The following is a 20133-nucleotide window of genomic DNA, read 5'->3' as shown; positions in this document are numbered from 1 at the left end:
GGTCCGAGGGTCCGAGGGTCTGGGGTTGGGGGGAAGACAGACAGTGAGACAGCTGGGGCTCCTTCCGGGAAGGCAGTGTCTCCTGTTCCTCGGCACCTCAAATGGGGAAGAAAGCCACGCCGGAGAGCGGTGTGCAGACACTCCTACCCTCTCCCATCCATCAGACCCGACAGGGTATTAATTGGCACATCTGCTCTCTGCCAGAGCGTGTCCTCCCCGACGCCAGCAGGAGCAGGTAGCAAGGGCAGGTAAGCAAACAAACCAGTGCCGCGGAGTTATGCCCGGGGGACCACTCAGCACAGACAGCCTGATGTCCTCGGGCCAACGGCCTGCTCTCTTCACCGGGGTGTGTGCTTCCTGCATGTCATCTACATTTCCCTGCCGCCGCGGGACGTGACCCTGTGACTTCTGTACACAGTCACCCCATTTAAGGGGCGCCATTTAAATGCTGTGTGTGCTCAGTGAGACCTGTCAGCTTCTCCATAGATGTGCTAAGTAAAAGATTCGGGATGCTAAATAATATACGTGTTAGATATATAATATCTCATGTGGTATTTGTAAGTAGCATATGCACACAGAACACATACTTTTCACTGCACAAATCTCTTACCCCTTATATGGATTACAGGATCCGTATTATAATGTTAAATCTTTACGTGGCAAGTCGTCCTTGGAATACACCTAGTAGACAGCGTGGTGGGTGACCCGCCTCACACTCTGCTACTGACTTTGCCCCCAAAGGTGGCCTTTGCCAGCTCGGCTCAGAGGACACGCAAATGAGATGCAGTGGCCCAGCTTTGTCGATGAGGTTTTGGTCCGTGTGTTTTTCTTCAGTACGTGTTTGTGGTAACGTTGGATGCCCGTTTCCAGTAGGAGATTACAAACAGTATGAGGATTAGAGGGGGATTTAAAAAACTGGAGTGGTTTTCAACTCCTTTTATTAACAGGTTACATTATGACTCCTTCACAATTGCACACTGCAACTTTCCCAAATCGCAGGTGTAAGTGTTGCTTTAAATGTGAACGGAATCAATGACCCTTTATTGAGGGTAAGAATCAATAACCAGCTCCCCCGCCATACCTGTTTATGGAAACACCTGCCTCCACAGCCATTGCCGGTGACGCCCTGAGAGCGGCCTCCCCGCCGGCTGCCCTGGCGGTGCTGCTCAGGCAGTGGGGCCTTCTGCTCTGACTTCTGCCAGTGCTCACCGATGTTCCTGTGCGTTTCAGTCACTGGGTGATGGGTAGGGAGAGAAGAAGCTGTAATCATCTCCTTTGATTTGCATAAAACCCAGGCCATTTCCCAATCGCCTAGACCCCTCACCCAGCTGCAATCAAATCACCATCGCCCTGCTGAGCTGTGCCCTGGGCAACGTCGTGCATCACTGCAGTAGTGGTCTTCACTTCCTGGAAACCCACACCTCCCCCTTTCCTTCCTTCCTTCCTTCCTTCCTTCCTTCCTTCCTTCCTTCCTTCCATCTTTCCCTCTCTCCAGCAGGTACTCATGTACTGTGTGCCATGCTCGGTTATGGAGTAGAGGAGCAAAAAGAGACCTCTGTCAGGCCCACGTTCTGGTGGGGAAACCCATGCGATGCCCGTGCATGCAGACCGCTCAGCACACGCCGCACTAGGGGGTTAGCATTGGGCGCAGAACAACGGGACCACCCAGAGAGACACTGAGTGCTGGGCGCAGGGCGGAATTTTACACACGGTGACATGTGACAAAACACCTGAGCGGCGTGGTGGCATCTGGGCTCTCCCTGGAGGCTTGAGGCCACTTACATCACTTGACGAAATGAACATTTTACAGCGATGGGGGTCTCTCTCTTACTTGGCTTTCCCATTTGTAGGAAAGGAGCGTCTCCTAGTTTTTCTAAGTGGGGTTGTAATGTAAGATGCAAATATTCAGCACTACACTCAAATGTTTCTAATTTAAATGCTATTTCTACTCCATCAATATATTGAACTAGTAGCAACAGAAAGTCACTAAAATAAGCGCAACGTTCACTTAAAAGTGAATTTATAAAGCCTGCACAGACACCGGTCAATTATTCAATTTAATACTGGACAGTAGAGATGCTGACCCACTTATCTAATATCTCCAAATGCAATTCCTTTCCATTTTCATTGATTTTCAAGCTATGGATTAAAAATAAATCTCTAAGCACTATAAATCTTTACTTTCCTATAATAAAAATACAATTAAAACTCATTGAAATTTAAAATAATACATTTACTTTAGCTGCTTCACCCTACCTCTGACTTGTGCATACAATTTACATTCATAAAGCACCTTGCATCCACCCGACCAAGGCCAAACTACTTGGCAAAGATATTGTCACCCCGTAGGCAGTAAAGTCACCCCAGCATTCCGGCTGAGCCCTAAGGAGAACAAGCATAGCTTCATTCCACAGGGTTAGGAGAGCTTGCAGGAACTTTGCATTTTAGAAGTCCCTGCCTTTATGCCAGCTTCCTCCACCTTAGTTCAGTCACTGGAATTTTAAGGAAATAACCTTCACTCACTCCACGCATATGCTGTGAGCAGCGTTTTGTAGTACTGTCGTGCTGGGGTTGGATAGAAGAGCAAACAGGGACGTCACAGGCCCAGGTCCAGATGCAGGCTACAACGGAAGCCAGCAGTGACCGAGCTGTAACCAACCCGCTGTGGAGGACGCCCCAAGGAACCCCGCACCAGGAGGGCGCAGAGGGCACCGCTGCCGATGAGCGAGGATCCCACAAGTGGGGCGGAAGGACATTCCAGGCAGAGGAACATTCCCATGTTCCATGGCCCCCAGGCTGGTGAGGAACTGGCTTTGTTCAAGCCACTTCCCCAGACTCAGTGTGGCTGGAAGGAAGTGAGCAAAAAGGGCTGCGGGGAAAGACGCAGATGATCCAGAATGCAGGCCGTGGTCAAGAGTTTGGATTTTCTTCTCAGTTCAGTGGGAGCTCCTTGAAGTTGTAAGCAGCCAGGTGGCACCACCCAGATTACACATTAAGAGAGGCCGTCTTGTTGCAATGCAGACACGGGCTAGAACGAGATGGTTGGCAGAGACTCTTCTGTTTGAAGAGAGTGTTCAGAAGTGGGATTAAAGGTCTCGGCGATTGGCTGGCTGTGGGTCTGAGAACTTTCCTGTTAGTTCAGGGTTCACGGGAGGGTTTGTTTGTCATGGGGGAGGGGTCCTGGGGGACATGGAGAAGGGAAGTAGGTTTGAGAGAGGAGGAAGGCTTGCATTGGGGAAGTAGAGGCCCATCGAGGGATGAGAGCTTGGGGATAAGGATAACGGGGGAGGCTTAAGTCTCAGAAGTAAGTGATGATGTGAGCAAGGTAGATGCATTCTGACGCTCTTCAGAGGGAAGCAGGTGCACAGCCAGGCCCCCTGGCTATTGTCATCTCACCTGGCTGTTGGCATCTCAGGTGTGTCTCTTGCCATCAAGGCAACTTACTCAGCCTTCACTCCAAAAAGTTTCCTTGGTGCCATAAGCTTGCTCATTTCAAAGTCATGGCTATGAGCCTAAAGCTATTCCACATGATCTGGGAAATCAGTCTTTAATTGGCTGGGCCATCAGCTTCCATCGGCTCATTCAGTGTGCGGTGGAATGAAGCCATGGAGCACCTCCAGCCAGAGGCTTATGCAGACCTTCCAGAGCATGAAACCTCAGCCTTCCCTCTGCTGGCCCCAGAATTGCCTGGAAGCCAGCCTTGCTGCCTCGGAACAGGGAACAGCTGTCCTGGGATGGGGAACAGCCACCTGGAGAGTGAGCAGAAGGGGGGAGACGTGAAAATGCTGTGTTAGTGAAAAGGAAGCGCTGAGAGGAGGTGCCTCCCCAGGAAGTCAGAGACAAAGACCATTTCTCCGTGGGCCAGGCTCATGGACTTGGAGACAACAGCCCTATTGAAGGGACCAGAGTAAAGGGTGAGTGACAGCCTTGCCCTTGGCTGGGTGCCCGTCAGAAGCCTGCACTCAGCGCTCCTGCCTGCAAAGCCCCCAGAAGTCTCTGACGTCCCCGCCATGGTATAAATTCCTGCACCTTCTGGTCAGGCCCATCCTGCCGGGAGCTGCCGTGGCCACAGCCTGCAGAAGGGGCCAAGAGGCCAATTGGTTTGACCTCCTTTCCCGAAGATTCCACAGCCACTGGAAATCAAGATACTTGCTGGCATCCTGTCATCTGAAACATATGAAAAAAAATCGTAAATCGCATTCTCGGACACCAGCTGTTGCTCTAATTATACTTCAGTGGTTTGATCAGCTCCTGCCCACACTTGACTTCCGCTGCCAACGTGATTGTTCCTATGTCACCCACAAGGCGCAGCCCTTCCGCCAGCCAGCCGACTTCCCCGGTCGGTGACAGAAAACACCGTCAGCAGCAGGACAGAGAATGCAAACAGCAGTGTGGCCAGCCCCCACGCCGGCTGTCGCCAACCCCCAGGCCAGTCACCTGCACATGATGAAAAATTAGACCAAGATTTCTGAGAATTGAAGGAGGTGTTTTAAAAAAAACCAAAAATCTAGTACATAAAGAAAATAGGGCATCCTCTTCAGAGCAAGGGGAAATGGACTCATCAGAATTTTGCGTTCCTCTATAAGGTTATTTTTGATCATTTTTAATCCAAAGAAGAAGTGCTATAATAAACTGTTTTTCATTAGTTTCCAAAAGATGGCTGAGGAAGAGGGAGCTGAAAATGTGTTTGATGAAGGCGGAAGGAAAGGGGAGGCAGCTCGGTGTTGGGGGAGGGGTGGCTCAGACCCACAGAGCTGAGGGCTGCAGCAGGACTGTGGGCTTCCCGCCTGGTGAGGTTCAGCAAAGGACCAGACTCCTCTGTGACTCGGTGGCCTCACCTGCCACTTCCCGGGCTGACAGAGAACCAGCTGCCTGGGCAGGGTTGGCACATGCATGTGGCGGAGTCATCACTCGGTGACCAGGGTCTCTGAGCTTCTCTCCTCCCAGGGGAGTAAGAGATGAGACCCAGGGGAGGAACACCAGGTGCTGGTGCTAAGACTTCACAGAAGCCAGAGTTTGCCGTTGTACCTGAGTGCCCTCCGAAGGATCCTCTGGAAAATTCCACCGCAGCCCAAAAACAGCCTCCTTCCCTGCTCTCGGGGCACTTGAAAGGCTGCCATGCAGCTCCGGGCTGCTGACCAGCTGTGACTCACTCCTACAGCACATCAGCCAGCTTCTCAGATTTTAGTTTCATCTCTTACCCTGTACTTGAAATTTCATGCAGTTGTAAAATTTCCTTCTCACTTTCCTTTCTTATGAAGCATGGGACTCACACATCACAAGGAAGCCGTCTGTGCCCTCCGACGTAGGGCAGGCCTGTGGAGGGGTGTCCCCGTGGTGGGGGGTTTAGGCACTGTGCCTCCCCAGCCTGACCCCGCCCTCAGGTGAGCCCCAAATTTACCACGCAGTCAGTGCCCGGCGAGAAAGGAGAAGCTAAGTGGCCCATGCGGTACTTGAACCTGCGACCCTTGTTTCATTGTAGAACAATGTTCGGCCCAGCTACAGACCACTTGAATCCAACCTCCATTCGATTATCCTTGCCCAGGACTCACTATTTAGATCCTTCAAATATGAGGTTATTGGAACATCTAGGAATTTATACTTCAAAATGAACATTTCCTTTGTTAAGAGAATCCATGAGAGAACACGCACAGAGACTGAATCATTTGCTTCCCAAATAAATAAAATATAAACCATGGCAAGGAGTTGAGATTTCACCTAGACAGCTCATACTAATGAAAGGTATGTTCACTCTATTCTGATGAAATACAGGAGGAAGTATTTTTAATTTTTTTTCCCCTTAGGTGCAGAGTAGTAGGCTTTGTTAATAACATTTATTTTCAAAAATTTTTGCAAATATCGTGTTGTCAGCTCTAAGCGATCTTAGCTATCTGTGGATAATCCACATTAAGAAAGTGGATCTAGAAACTGGCAAAGTAGTTTTAAGAGCAGCTTACGGAGCCTGAGCTGGCAGGTAAGTAGCAATGCTCACATGCAGCAGACACTCACTCCGGCACCGGGACTAACGGCCCAGGTGGCTGCTGGTGAGCCGGCAGCTCTTGCTCTCACCAAGGGGATGGATTCCAGAGAGACCTCGCCCACGGTATGAATGAACCGCATTCCCCTGGGCTAGCTCTGTTTACAAAATGCCGAGAAGCACAAAAGCCTGGACACAGAGGGTCAGCCTCTGTTCCTTTTTACCCCTGGGGCTCATGGGTCGCCCCACTGCGCTGCATCTGCTTCCCCCTCAGATGGGTAGGGCCCCCCTGCTCTACTCAGGGCTCATTTGCCACAACTGTCCAATGAGGAGACAGCAGGGTCCCTTCAGTGCCCTCCCAACGCCTGCCGGCAAGTGGTGCAAAGGAGCCGAGGGAGATGCGGCCGCCTCTTGCCGGGAGCTGACCAGGGCGCTCTGCTGACCACGCGTCTCTGACTCCCTGTCTAAATTACCCCCGGGGGCCTTCCTCGGTCTGCGACTAGTAACACACGACTGGCTCTAGGTCACTTGTTTTTTTTTTAAATAAATATGACCATGCTTTTAAAAAAGTAACGCATTCAGTAGGCAGAGGTTTTATTTCAGATGTTGCGTGTGCTGTTTGATGATCCGAGTCACCAGGTGTGTAAGGTCGAGTACCTGTCTCCCTTTAGAAAAGGGACTGTGCGCTCAATGCCCGAGGGTGTCGTAAATAGAATGCGTACAGTGCAGCATTTCCTACAAATGCTTTAGCTAGTGAACGGAGAGGAGACTGCGGTCACAGGCTGCGCCCGTACCTGAGACCGCCCCCAAGGCCGCCAGCCAGCATCTCTAAGTGTTCCTGGACTTTGGCCACAGGTTAGCGTCTTCCTAAATAGCAGTTACTGTCATAGCTGGAAAATTGCTTAACTAGGTTAAATAGGTAAATAATCTGTCATCAAATCAGAAAGTAGCCAATAACTTAGGGGCAATAATTTATTTAACACGGAAAGGCAGTTTAGGTAGGTGAAACCATCCCGTGTCACTCAGTCACTCGTCCCATTGCCACTGGTGACTTTATTAGAGTTCTTTCGTCGCCACTTAGTGGAGTCAGAGTTCGTTAACTCACTCGACAGCCACAGTGAACCGGTGGACAGGGTGTGACACGGAATTCAGGAGACGGTACAGGAGAGGAGGGGCGTTGAGAGGGTCGTGAGGTCTGAGGGACCGACCCACTCCGGACCTCACCTAACTCAGCTCCTCAGTGGACGGCACTGGGCACCGACGGCCATTTCTTCCTCTGTGTGGCCCCCACGGCTGCCCAGCTCCTTCCTCAGCACGGTGGGATGCACACTACGCAAGATTTGGTAAATAAGGTCTCGTGAAAAGATCACCAACAAGAACTCTCTCGATTATATCATCTGTCTCATCATTCACTGCTTGCTGACACATCTTCATTTTCTCCCTTCATAATTGCCTAGCTTGTGACATTTCCCAGAGAGTCTTTTCCCTCAAATGCACACATTCCAGTTTGTTTACCACAGGCAATCTCACACCAAGTATTTCCTGCTAGCGTATTCCATAGATAAGAACTTTTCTCTAGTAAATGCCGTGGGTGAATGTACCATTAGCATGTGTACATGGGGGTTCGACCAAGTCATCTTTCTTTCTCTCCTGGGGCCAGAAAAATAAGCAAATGGATAGTAGGCCGGAGGCTAACCCTCTCCTTCCCAGCTCCGCCTGCACTCAGGACTTCTAAATTTGTACCTACAGCCCACATGTTCTCCCAAACTCCGAGCTCACGTATCCAATTAGCCGCTCAGCATTTTTGACTTGGCTGTGTAACAGGCTATCGAACTGAACATGAGCACAGATTCCCTTCCCCAACTTCATCGATACACACGCACCGCCTTCCCTCTTGCAGGCACTCCCATCTCAGCAATACTCTCTCTCCCCTTCTGTCTTCTTGGGGAAAACCATACACCCGTGCCTGACCATATATCCAATCCGCCTACAGTTTTTGCCTTTTCTACCTTCCGAATCCAGCCAGAACTCCCCACCAAAGCCAACCTGCAGCTGTGCCTCCCTGGCTAAGCCCCCACATCTCTCAGGCAATCACTGAAATAACCCCCGACCTGCTGCCCTGCTTCCCGCTTTCACCCTTGTCCCCAAGGGTCTCTTCTGAACCTGTCATCCATAGGGCTGTCTTAGAAAGACTCGTCACGCTGTGCCACTCCCCGGCTCAAAGTCTCCAGTGGTTCCTCTGTCTCTCAGAATAACAGCCGGAGCTCTCCAACGGCCTTCAGGGACTTCTACCTCCCAGACCCCCATTAACTGCCTGACCCCATCTTCTACTGTTTATTTGCCCTCTGTCCTCCTTCAGCCACCCCACCCTCTTCGCTGCACCTCAAACAAACCAAGCGCATGTGGCCTCTGGGCCTGGATGGTGCTGCAGCTTTGGCCTGGGAAGCCCATCCCCCAGGTGGCTATGCGGCCTGCTTCTCTCTTCTCCTGATCTCAGATACCTGCTTCAATGCACCTCATCCGTAAGGCGCTCCCAATTCCCTGATCCTCTCTTTAAACTGTGATCCCCGTCTTCCCTGGAATCTGTCTCGTCTCTGCTTTTTATTCTCCTTCCCATGTGTCACCATCTGAAACATCGTACAGTTTAAGTTTCCAGGATTTGTTGTCCTAGTCTTGTGGGTGAGTGCAGACCTCTGTTCACTGCTGCATCCCCAGCACCCACAGCAGTCTGGTACGAAGGGGCTTTCCACAAACGCGGCATGAACCAATGAATAGCTGAGCAAATGCATCGGACTTGATCCTGGCTTAGAGGAGAATCTGATCAAATAACGTGAGGAGAGCAATAACTTAGAGCTGCCACCAGAAAGACCTCGACCACCGAACTGTGGAGTCTGGGTGTTATTTGCAGGCTGGGAAACGACGGGCGGGTGGGGGCTGCCCCAGCAGTGCCCAGGGAGCTGAAGTCAGGGTGATGGGAATCAGCCTTCAGACCAAGAACGATGATGGAAGGAGAATTGTGTTCTCCATCGTTAGTCTCTTCGTCATCATGCTGGACGCGCTCAGTGGTTTCGTGTGGGCGGCAAACAGTTACCGTGGGTGGGGCAGCGGGACCTGGTTTCCAGATGGGTCTAGACCCTGTGGGGTCCTGCGAGGAGGCACAAAGCGCCCTGCGTGATGAGGTCGCTATGATGCATCGTGAGCGCCCATCACTGGAGTATAGGCACGTCCCCTAAAATCTGTACACAGCAGCACTCCTACACGAAGTTGGTAGAGTAGTATTAAAAAAACAAACTTTGCAAAGTGTATCTTCTGAGGACAAAGTGCTAGAAATACAAAGAATAAATACTTACCTGCGTTGCCTGGTGGAACCAGGAGACTTTAGACCCCCCTTTCCGATCCCCTCCTCCCTTTTTATTGAGCTGGTTTAACAAGAAAACCCGCACGGCACCAACTATTACTATGTTTTGACTAAAACGTATTGTCATTTTAAAAAGCAATTTTGTTTCCACAGTACGACCGGTACCAGCACTATGGCGCTGAGGAGTGTGTGCTGCGGATGGGGGGCGTGCTGTGCCCCCGCCCAGGCTGCGGGGCCGGGCTGCTGCCAGAGCCCCAGCAGAGGGAGGTCACCTGCGAAGGGGGCGACGGCCTGGGCTGCGGGGTGAGTACGGCGGCACCGGGTGTGCGGTCTGTGTGCACGTGGTTTGCTTTGGCAAACCAGCTGGGATGGCGCGTGTGCCTTTTCATTTTCCCCCTGGACTCAGACATGTTTGAACGGATATATAGGAAAATCGATTTAAAAATTCTTATGTAGGATATAGGATTCCAGATGTGATAGATTATAGATAGATGATAGATAGATAGATGGGTTTCTTTTTTGGAAGGGAGGGAGGAGTATCTGCTTCAGGTCATTGTCATTGGGTTGAAGGCGTTGTGAATCACTAGTCCAGCCTTTTAAACTTCTCTCCCGGTGCTCAGCTGATGCGGAGCAGAAATTTGCGATTCCTTCTAAGTGGGCTTTAAGTAGGCAGGCGTGAAGGGGAAAGAGAATTCCCCATCAGCGATGTCTTAGCAGTGTTGTTTGCCTAAGTATTTCAAGAAATAAAATGGAGATTAATGCGGAAAACGTGAGATGCTATTGTGTCATAAAAATCAATTTAAATCGAGATGAGCGAAACTAATGGTGCCTCTTCCGGAGGCAGGACGAGCAACGTGGAAACGGTCCGTTCTCAGAGGCCCGCCCGTGTGACCTCGGCCCGCTTCCCCACCCCACCTCTGGCTGCGAGCTCATGCGAAGGGCGAGGGACGCGCATCTCAGAGGTGAAGGGCTTACTGAATTATAAATTAAAGTGACAAATGGATTATAATCCTGACATTAAGTTTCATGCAGGCTGGAAAAGGAGGAAAGTGTTTCTGCTTATAACATGCTGTTGAATTTGGAGGGGAAACCATTTCTTTTAAAACAGCCACTTCATGGGGGGCTTGTGAGAAAGTGAGGGACAGTAGCAAAGGTGGGTTACCCAGGCCCAATTCGGGGCCGAGCACTGAGAGTCACCTGTGCATCAGTCAGCACCTGTCACCCTTTGCAAAGGTGCTTCTCTGTCACGTGGAGGGGCTCACAAAGCCCTGGGCTGAGCCACAAAGCCGAGAGGGGTAGTTGAAAAGTAACGAGATACCGCGACACATGGGAGGAAATACCTCTGGGTTGGCAATCAAGGTTGCATCAGCTGGAGGACTCCAGGGGCGTGCACTCGCCTTAGGAATTATGGGAATCGAGCCAGTCTTCAGCCTGAGTGGTCGTCATTGCCTCTAGAGGCTGGGCTGGGGGGTGGCCTCCGCAGGCAGCCAAGCCCCGGGGTCAGAAAGCTAGTGAACATCTTCTTTCCAAATGAGTTACGGAGTTTTCAACGAATGGCCAAACGCTGTGCTTTGCCTGAGAACTGCCCACTGCCCGCTCTTTAGGAAGTGAGTTGTCTCACTCTCTAAAGCTGGGCTTTAAGATCTTAACTTTCTCCATGCGGTGGGGAGTTTTTTGGCCCATCTTGAGGTGCTCACCTGGCTTTGAAGAATGCTGAAGGTTTGACGTCATTTTTAACTGTTGAACTCCTTTATCTCTCCTCATTCACACAATGTGACATCGTAAGTAAGTAACACAATATGTAAGCTCCAAATCATGGGAAATTCCACAGGAAGTGAACTGAATTGGTTTTATATATTTGAGTTGAGAGAATTTGAGGGCAAACCTTACCTGAAGGCAGGTTGCTGTCTTTAATGTGTTTCTTCGTCCTCTGGAAATTCTAAGTGATAAGTTGTGTTTTACTTTGACTCGTCTGCTTTGTTGTCCTGAGAGGTGCGCCTGCTACTTTGTACATGACTTTTCTGTTGCTGTGCAGCGACTAACCCCCAGTTTTAACCATTTCATTAGTGAACATGTGTTATCTCTCAGCGTTTCTGAGGGTCAGGGATGTTTCTGAGCTGGGTGGTCCCGGCTCAGAGGCTATGCTGAGCTGGGCTTGTGGGGTAGGGACAACTTCTGCTTCTCCTTCTTAGTTCTCCAGACTGATCTAATAAGCAAACTGACATGAGACAGATTAACAGGAGAAAATGATCAAATTTAATTGTGTGTATACAGGGGTTCCATAAGAATATGAGACCCAAGGATAAGTCAGGAGGTTGAAGCTTTTTTGCCACCCTGAGCTACAGAGCAAGATGAGAATAGTTCGGGACTTCAAAGGGGAGGAAGGGAATTTAGTAAATGCATGCTTTCTGGGCCATCTTTAACCCTGGGACAGAGGGGACCTTGGTCAGAGGGGTCCTCCCAGTCACACCTACTCCGTATCAAACTATGGATTTCTGTGCCAGCTTCTCCCTTTCTGGGCCAGGACTCCTATCTAAATGCTTTTCAGCATTTATGGGAAAGTCAATGGTTCCTACTGAGTCTTTGAGTCTTAAAAATAACCTGCTTAAAATAATATTTCAAAGAGTCTTATTTGGGGTGCAAACTCTACTACCCTTCTGGTATCAGATTGTTGGCCAAAAAGACCTCAGTTTCTCCTGGCTATTGGCAGAAAGCCACAGTTTCTCTCCATGTGGCCCTGGTCTTAGGCTATTTGTCCCCAGGATAGCAGCTAACTTACCTGGAGGAAGTTGTCCCAGAGAGGAGAGAGAAGCCACCGTGCCTTGTGGCCCCATGTCAAAAGCCACACACTGCCCCATCTGCTTCACTCCAGCAGAATCAAGGTACTAGGTCCAGCCCACCCTCAAGGGGACGGGAATTAGGGTCCATCTTAAAGGAAAGAGTAACAAGGAATTCAGACATATTTCAAACCAACACAGCTCACAATTTGAAAAGGCTGGAAAAAAGAACGACGAGAAGGGATTTTCTGAAAGACGCATGGAACTGGATGCTGCCTCTTTCCTGCCTCCCTGGGCTGCCCCAGCCCCCTCTCATTTTGCATCCGTTCCCATTGCTCTGGCCTTGCAACAGAAAGAAAGTGACCTCATCATTCCCCCTTCTCTCCAGATCCTCAGCTTTCACGGAGGATGTTAACCCAACTAAGAAGGCTTTCGGGATTCTGTTGTGGTTAAAAAGGAGATTGGGCTGGATGCCTTTAAGTTCAAATCCTGACTCCACCAACTACTCATGGTCTTAATTTTTGTACCTCTGTTTGCTCCTCTCTAAATGGTATAAGACTAATATAAATATTAAATGACATAGTAGATATAAAATGCTTAGAACAGTGTCTGGCATTAAGTATATATTTATTTAATCAAAAGCTTAATGTTTATCAAAAGCTCACCCACAAGACCCAATATTCAAGGAAAATTAAATTGGTTGCTGTTGTATATAGTTTCCATCCACAGGAACAAACTTCAGCATTTTGGTTGCCTTCGGCTCCTTTAGAATCGGTGCCAAGGTTAGGACTGACGAGTCTCTTGTCCCAGCACCTGGCAATGGCCACTGGAAAGTCAGACCACATGATCCTGCTCTGCTCTCTCACTAGGCTTAGCTGTTACCCCGAGAACGGGGTATATTAGCTAAGAAATGAAGGCAGGATTTCTATTTAAATAGTAATGTAGGTCCATCTGGGAAAGGGCTGATAGATGTGATGGTTTCAGCAAATTTATTATTATTATGAAGAATTATTTGAGATTAAGTACCACCTCCCGGGATTGGTGGGAAGTGGTACTCAGTCCTCAAACCAGTTGAAGTGTTACACTTGTTTCATGTCTTTGTATCTCTGTCCTCAGTTTTTGTATTCTGGTCGTCATTACATTCACGTATTGGGAGCTCAACTTTCACTGTATGGGTGAATGAATGAATGAATGAATGAATCTTAATGCTGAGGCAATGCGAAGGCACTATCACTTATATTTTTGAATATTCATTATCATTTATCCAATATTAGAATTGCTTGCCTTGCCTCAACAAGAACCTCTTCAAAAAATGTTTAAAAACCTCCATATATTTATACAACATACAATGTTCTACTTGAACGCATAATACATAATTTGGAATGCCAAAATATACTAAGTTCAGAGATCCACAAAAAGTCAATTAGGAACCTGCAAATACTATAAAAATTGGAGTTTATGTGCCCTGTAAAAGGCTACACAGGCTACACAGCCAAGCAAAGAATTTCGTGCATTCTGAGATGTAAAATGTCTACGTCTTGGGAGCAGTGAGGTCATAGTTTTGACACAACACGGACCAATGGATGGAATTCAGTGGAGAGCGTGTTTGGGGGTCGAGTGGCCAGACCTCAGTGTCTGCTGACCTTTGACCGCAGTTTTCCTGCTACTCATAAAAACATTAATTGACTCCCTGAGGAATTCATGTCAAGCATATTCTTTTCTCTGGCCTTACTGCTCTTCATCAGAACTACCTCAGCAACTTCCGTGACTCCAGAGGAAAATGTTGACATGTTTAATACTAGAAAACAGCAACAAAATATGGAACACGTTATACCCACCGACCGGGGATACAGAAACCTATGGCCATCAAACCTTGGGAATTGTCTATAAATAAAGCATCTTTATCTTATGTGGTGTTGTTTTGGGATATTATATGTCTGGGAGATAATTTCTTAAAATAATACTAGTAACTGGATGAAGACTTTTCTGTTTTAAATTAGAAATCCAAGGACAAGATTTAACTACAAAAAAAAAACAGGAAAAAATACACATTTACATGAAAACCAAAGACTTTTTTAGAAACTGCATTCCCGGCTATTAGTTAAGGAAAGAAATAGCATTTCTTAAGGCCTTTGATAATCACTCCGTCGTTGAATGAACGTGGTGAGAAGCTCCAGCACAGACTCACTGAGGAACCACGGAAGCACTGGCGTCAGGCTCCTCTCACCAGCCCTCCTCACCACGTTAGTACTTTGCATTGTCTTCCTTGAAAAGGGTCAGAAAAGTTTTAGAACCTAAAGTTACAAAGGCCCCATCACAACCCACGCAAGTATGGGGTACAGTCTGCTCTGTGCAAAGACACTTGTTTGGTTGAAAATGGCAACTTTGAACTACTTACAACAATAGCATTAAGATACCGTGAGGATTTCAGTTCAGTGAGAGTCATTTTCAGCCCCTGGGAAGGCAAGGAGCTGACGAAGACAGAGACACTCAGTCTGTCACTCACAGATATAACTAATTCGTGAGTTAAAACAATCAATAGACAGCCCATGTTTTCACTATGTGGAGCTCAGAAATAGGAAGCAAGCAGATGGTCAGTATTTAGTAATGAAAAACAAAATGGTTACTTTTCCTATTCTTTAAAGATATTTTAATTATATAGATATACATTATTTAATTAAATGACATGAAATATTTTGAAAACGATATTGACTTCTCCCTTTTCTTAAAAAAGCCTAGAGATTACAATCTGGACTCTGAATTGAGGTGGTTTGCACTGTGATGCTTTCAAAGACACGCTGCAAAGGACAGGCCCTTTTCGTGACGAGAACTACAGGTGTGCAAACGCTGGGTGAGCTCTGCTGGACCCCGCTTGCCTCAGTCCCCGGCCCGTCCAACACAGGAAGTGGAATCACAGCGTGCTGACACACTACTTTTTGATATGCAAGATGTTATTTACCAAAAAGTATTTTAAAAAGAAAGTTAATGTTATGAAATGTCAAAAAATATGCACTCTATTTATTTGACGTGTGTCCAAAAATCTAATTTAAGCTCTAAAATTGGCTCATTCGCAGACTGGAAAGAAGTCTCGCTAGACTTCCTGCATGTGAGACTTCTCGAAGTGCAAAGATAGAAAGCCTCCTATTTACTTTCCTTAAAGACGCCGTTCACACACGTACAAGTTGTGCATGCCATTCCTCTAGGAAACAATTATCAGTTGGCAGATGTTCCTAGAAAGTGTTCTGTGGTCTGAAATACAAGTATATGTTTTCTAACAACACAGACCGCTGATCATTCTACTAGTCTTCAGCTAATTTTTGTCAAAATAAAGGGAAATAGGAAAGAACTATAGTCTTTCAAAGTGGTAAGCACCAGCTCTTCGAACAGTGTGTTAGGAGATCAGTTCCGTGGCAGTGGAATGGAGAATCTACAAGCCAAAGGAGAGCACAGAACATTTCAGAAGGCAGACTCCTGCTGAAGATGACACGTCTCTGTACATTTATTTAGATCCCGCAGTTACTTCGCTCTAGGGCTGCATTTCAAGTGCCCACTGGCCACACGTCGCTCCCAGCTGTGGACTGGACAGTACAGAAGAGCTCATTTTCATCATAGTCACAGAAAGTTCTACAGGACGGCATGAATCTGGAGAGACCAGGACATCGCCCGAAGGAGTGGTGTTTGCAAACTCAGCTTCGTGACTCTCAGATAGAAGCACTTTGACCTCCTCAGTTCTGGTTAAAAAGCAATATCTCTCCATAAATTAAGGCGGTTATCTAAGTATAAAAACAACGCAGACCCGTGTATTGAAAGTGAGCCTCCTGCAGTCCAGGCTCTGTCTCCAGGAGGAGGGTCGCAGGGGAGCAGAGAGGCTGGGCGGGGGTCAGGGTCAACTGGCCAGACACACCAGTGCAGCTGAGTGTTTTCTGTAGGACTTAACGCTTTCCGTGTGCAAGCCCGCGTTTTGCCTGAACAAGCAGAGTAGCACCGAGGCTTTCCTAACTCTTTAGAGCAGGGGTGTCAGACTCATTTTCACCGGGGCCCACATCAGCCTCGTGGTCGCCTTCAAAGGGCCGAAAGTAACTTTAGGACTGTGTAAGTGTAACTGCTCCTTAACCAGGGCAAGGAGCTCAGTGCTGCCGCCGGGGAGAAACAAGGTGGAGGGCGCGACTCAGCCTGCAGCCCCGTGTCTGCCACCTGTGCTTTAGAGCAAGGACTGCCTTTTGTGCCGTGTGTCTTATAAGACGGGAGTTTCGTGGAACAACCGGGGCAAGAAACCATGGGCCCTGTTTTCCTGAGTGCGCGGTGCTGACAGGCGAGCCTGGGACGGGCAAGCCGCGTGAGTGAACGTGGAGAATCCCAGCCAAGGACACACGACATTTTCCTCCGTGTAGAGAACGAATCATGTATTTATTTTTAATTGTATGCTATGTCTGTCTTAGACATATTTGTGAGACCAATATTTTAGTGACATCTTTTTATTTCTGAAACTGCTATTGGTGTATAAGATCCACAGAGAAGCTAGGATGGACTTTTAGGACCATGTGTAGTTCAGAACATATTTTCAAATGGGTCCCATTAAATGAACACGAGAGGTTGTTTCACTGTGTAGAACAAATGAAACTATGGTCCATAAAACATTTCCCACAGTAGGTGTCCATACACGTCAATCTCATGTTAACTGCATCGCAGCCCATGTGACAATGACGAAGGAACCGTGGGGATTAGATCTTTGTCCTTGTTTTGTGCACTGTCCCGACTCGCTCAGCACGCTGACAGGAACAAGCAGAATGAGGTGGTATCATGGCCGTGGCAGCTGTAGCTGCCCCTGGGGGGCGCTCTCCCAAGGCTGGCGTGCCCCTGCCTGGCCTTCTGTGTGGTATCTCTCTTCCTTGTCCTTCCCAGGGCCCATCGGTAGCTCTAGGGGACACGGAACTTCGCTCCATCTCATTATGCCAACTATCCCCCCAACTCCTTCTCAGGTCTTCTGACCTCAGGGGGTCGCAGCCTCTTTCTGACTCACCTCCGGCTCTCTATTGTTCATAGGACAGCAGCCCCCTTGGGGAGCTAGTCCCTCTGTACCCGTCTAGGTCACGGCTCCTGTCACACCTTCCTGTGCTCTGGGCTTCTTCGCTTTCCCCTCACACCACCTTTGGGAAGTGGCGCTGTGGACCTGGCCTGGTCGTTTCAGCTCATGCGTCACAGGCCCAGGTTCTCATCCCATCTGGACTCCAGGTCATGGGGTGGGGTCATCAGAGCAGGTCCTTTGTTCTCTCCCCCCCCCCCCCCCGCCCTCTTTTACTAATTTTTTTTTATTGTGGAAAATATACATATCAGCATTTTCCATTTATAACCATTTCAAGTGTACAGTTCAATGACATTCAACATTCAACATTCAAACATTCATAATGTTGTATAACCAGCACCACTGTCTATTCCCAAAATTTTTATCGCCCCACACAAAAACTCTGGGCCCGTTACAATGGCGATAAATAGCTCCCCATCCCCTCCAGCACCCCCCGTAACCTGTAACCTACCTTCTGCCTCTGTGAGTTTGCCCATTCTAGGAATTTTATGTATGTAGAATCATAGAGTCTGTATTTGTGTCTGGCTTATCCATTCAGCGCAATGTTTTCAAGGCTCACCCGCGCTGTAGCAGGCGTCAGAACTTCATCCCTTTGCACAGCAGACTGATGTTCCTCTGTGCGGACAGACCGCAGTTGTTTTCAACCATTTTCCATTACAACTGCATCAGTGGGAGCGGCCCTTCCTCTCTGTGGGCCAGAAGTCCAGCGGGCCCGCTGACCTCGGTCACACGCACGTAATAAAAGGCCTTGGACTCACTGTAAGTTGCATTTCCACTCTCAAGTCATTAAAAATTCCTTATCTCAAAAAGTAGATTTTTTAAATCATTCGATCTCCTCCCTCTGCCCCCTGGGACACAGCCCTTCACTCCACACCTCTGTGCACTTGTCGTGAGACCCCAAAGGCACTGGCACAGCTCCCCGGTTTCCCGGGGAATCCGTCACGTCCGCCCTGCAGTGCTGCCTCTTTATGCATCTGCAGCTGAGGCTGACGGTAGTACAGCAACAGTTGCTCATCTTATCCTCAGAGACCTGAGAAGTGTCTGCTTTGTCGATGTCCACAGTTGTTTTTCAATCCCAGCGCTTAAAATTAGTTTTGCCTCAAATAAAAATAATCTAGCCCTATATTAGTCCCTATAATTTTCAGCCTCATCCCAGGATCGTCGCTGCAGACCAAACAAAGCTCCCTGTCCTAACTTGGGTAGCAAAACCCTAAGCCCAGCTCCTGCAGGTAAAACAGCAATGGGACCCAGCTGGAAATACATACCTTACAGACACACCGCAAAGATTTGTCACAACATTCGCAGAGGACATCCTTTGTAACACCATTTTGTAATAGCTGAAAATTTGGAAACAATCAAATTTTCAGTAATATTATAGTGGTCAAACACACTTTTTTTAAAAAGTTATTTTATTGTTGTTCAATTACACTTGTCTGCATTTTCTCCCCACCACTCTCCCCCACCCCAGCCAAACCCACCTCCCTCCCCCCCGCCTCCACCCTCTCTATTGGTTTTGTCCATGTGTCATTTATAGTATTTCCTGAAAACCCTTCTCCCCACTGTCCCCTCCCCCCTCCCCTCTGGCTATTGTTAGATAATTTCAATGTCTCTGGTTATATTTTGTTTGCTTTTTTCTTTTGTTGATTATGTTCCAGTTAAAGGTGAGATCATATGGTATTTGTCCCTCACCGCCTGGCGTATTTCACTTAGCATAGTGCTCTCCAGTTCCATCCATGCTGTCACAAAGGGTAGGAGCTCCTTCTTTCTCTCTGCTCCATAGAATTCCATTGTGTAAATGCACCATAGTTTTTTGTTCCACTCATTTGCTGATGGGCACTTAGGTTGCTTCCAGCACTTGGCTACTGTAAATTGTGCTGCTATGAACATTGGGGTGCACAGGTTCTTTTGGATTGGTGTTTCAGGGCTCTTAGGATATAATCCCAGCAGTGGAATTGCTGGTCAAAAGGCAGTTCCATTTTTAGTTTTCTGAGGAAATTCCATACTGTTTTCCACAGTGGCTGCACCAGTCTGCATTCCCACCAACAGTGCACTAGGGTTCCCTTTTCTCCGCATCCTCTCCAACACCTGTTTGTTGATATGTCAAACACAATTTTTACATATCTGTCCAGTGAAACACAATACCCCGTTTAAAAGAATAAGGTCATTCTGTGTGTACATAGTAAGTTTTAGTGTATAGAATTGAGTGAGAGAGCAAGAAAGAAAATCAATGCTCATAAACATATAAAATATTTTCTGGGGAGAATTAAACTTGTTGCCTTAGGATAGAGGAAGTGGGGATGCAGGGAAGGGAGATATTATTTCTCAGTTTATAACTTTCTATAAAATTTGAGCTTTCTAAACATGAGATACTTTTTAAATTAAGCTTCTTGTATGTAAAAGCTAATAATGTTATTTGTTAAAAATAAAAAGCAGGGTGACCAATAATTAAATGAAGTCGAATTTTGCACCACTCTGGACTAGAGTTTCTCTGAGGTTGGACCGGGGGCAGGAAACAGGCTTTTCTACTGGCAGAGTCCAAGGGCAGGAGAGCCCAGTCCACACAACTTGGGTTCTGTTCCCCGGAAGGAGCAAGAGATGCAGGTGGTCACCTGGCAACCCTTCCGGCATTTAACTTGCACGGCACACATGATCCTGTCACACCTGTTTAGCAGAATGACACGTTTAAAGAAAATGGGAGTGAAGTCTGCTAGGAAATCTAATTTATGTTCTCAAAGTAAGTCCCATGAAACATGTCACCAAAGGCATGAACAGCTGAATGCAAATAGGTGGATTTCCATTTCGGTCTAATTTTTAGTCTAAAGCAGCAATTTTCAACCTTTTCTGTCCCATGGCACCCATAAACTAATAACTAAAATTCTGCAGCACACCAAAAAATATATCTCTTTGCTGATCTGACAAAAAAAATAGGTAGAATTTT

At 47.8% G+C, this 20133-nt stretch overlaps 1 protein-coding gene across 3 annotated transcripts in view; it reads left to right on the top strand.

Moving 5' to 3' along the window:
* PRKN (parkin RBR E3 ubiquitin protein ligase) overlaps positions 1-20133 on the top strand; it is an 889581-nt gene that overhangs the window by 754971 nt on the left and 114477 nt on the right. For all 3 annotated transcript variants that reach the window (XM_053913792.1, XM_071219677.1, XM_045188965.2), the window contains one exon: positions 9489-9638. In XM_053913792.1, coding sequence (XP_053769767.1) covers positions 9489-9638 — 150 coding nt within the window. The remainder of the gene's footprint in view (positions 1-9488; positions 9639-20133) is intronic.

Source organism: Desmodus rotundus, chromosome 11 (assembly GCF_022682495.2).
Source record: "Desmodus rotundus isolate HL8 chromosome 11, HLdesRot8A.1, whole genome shotgun sequence".
Lineage (NCBI taxonomy): Eukaryota > Metazoa > Chordata > Mammalia > Chiroptera > Phyllostomidae > Desmodus > Desmodus rotundus.
This window is presented reverse-complemented; position numbering and strand designations above follow the sequence as displayed.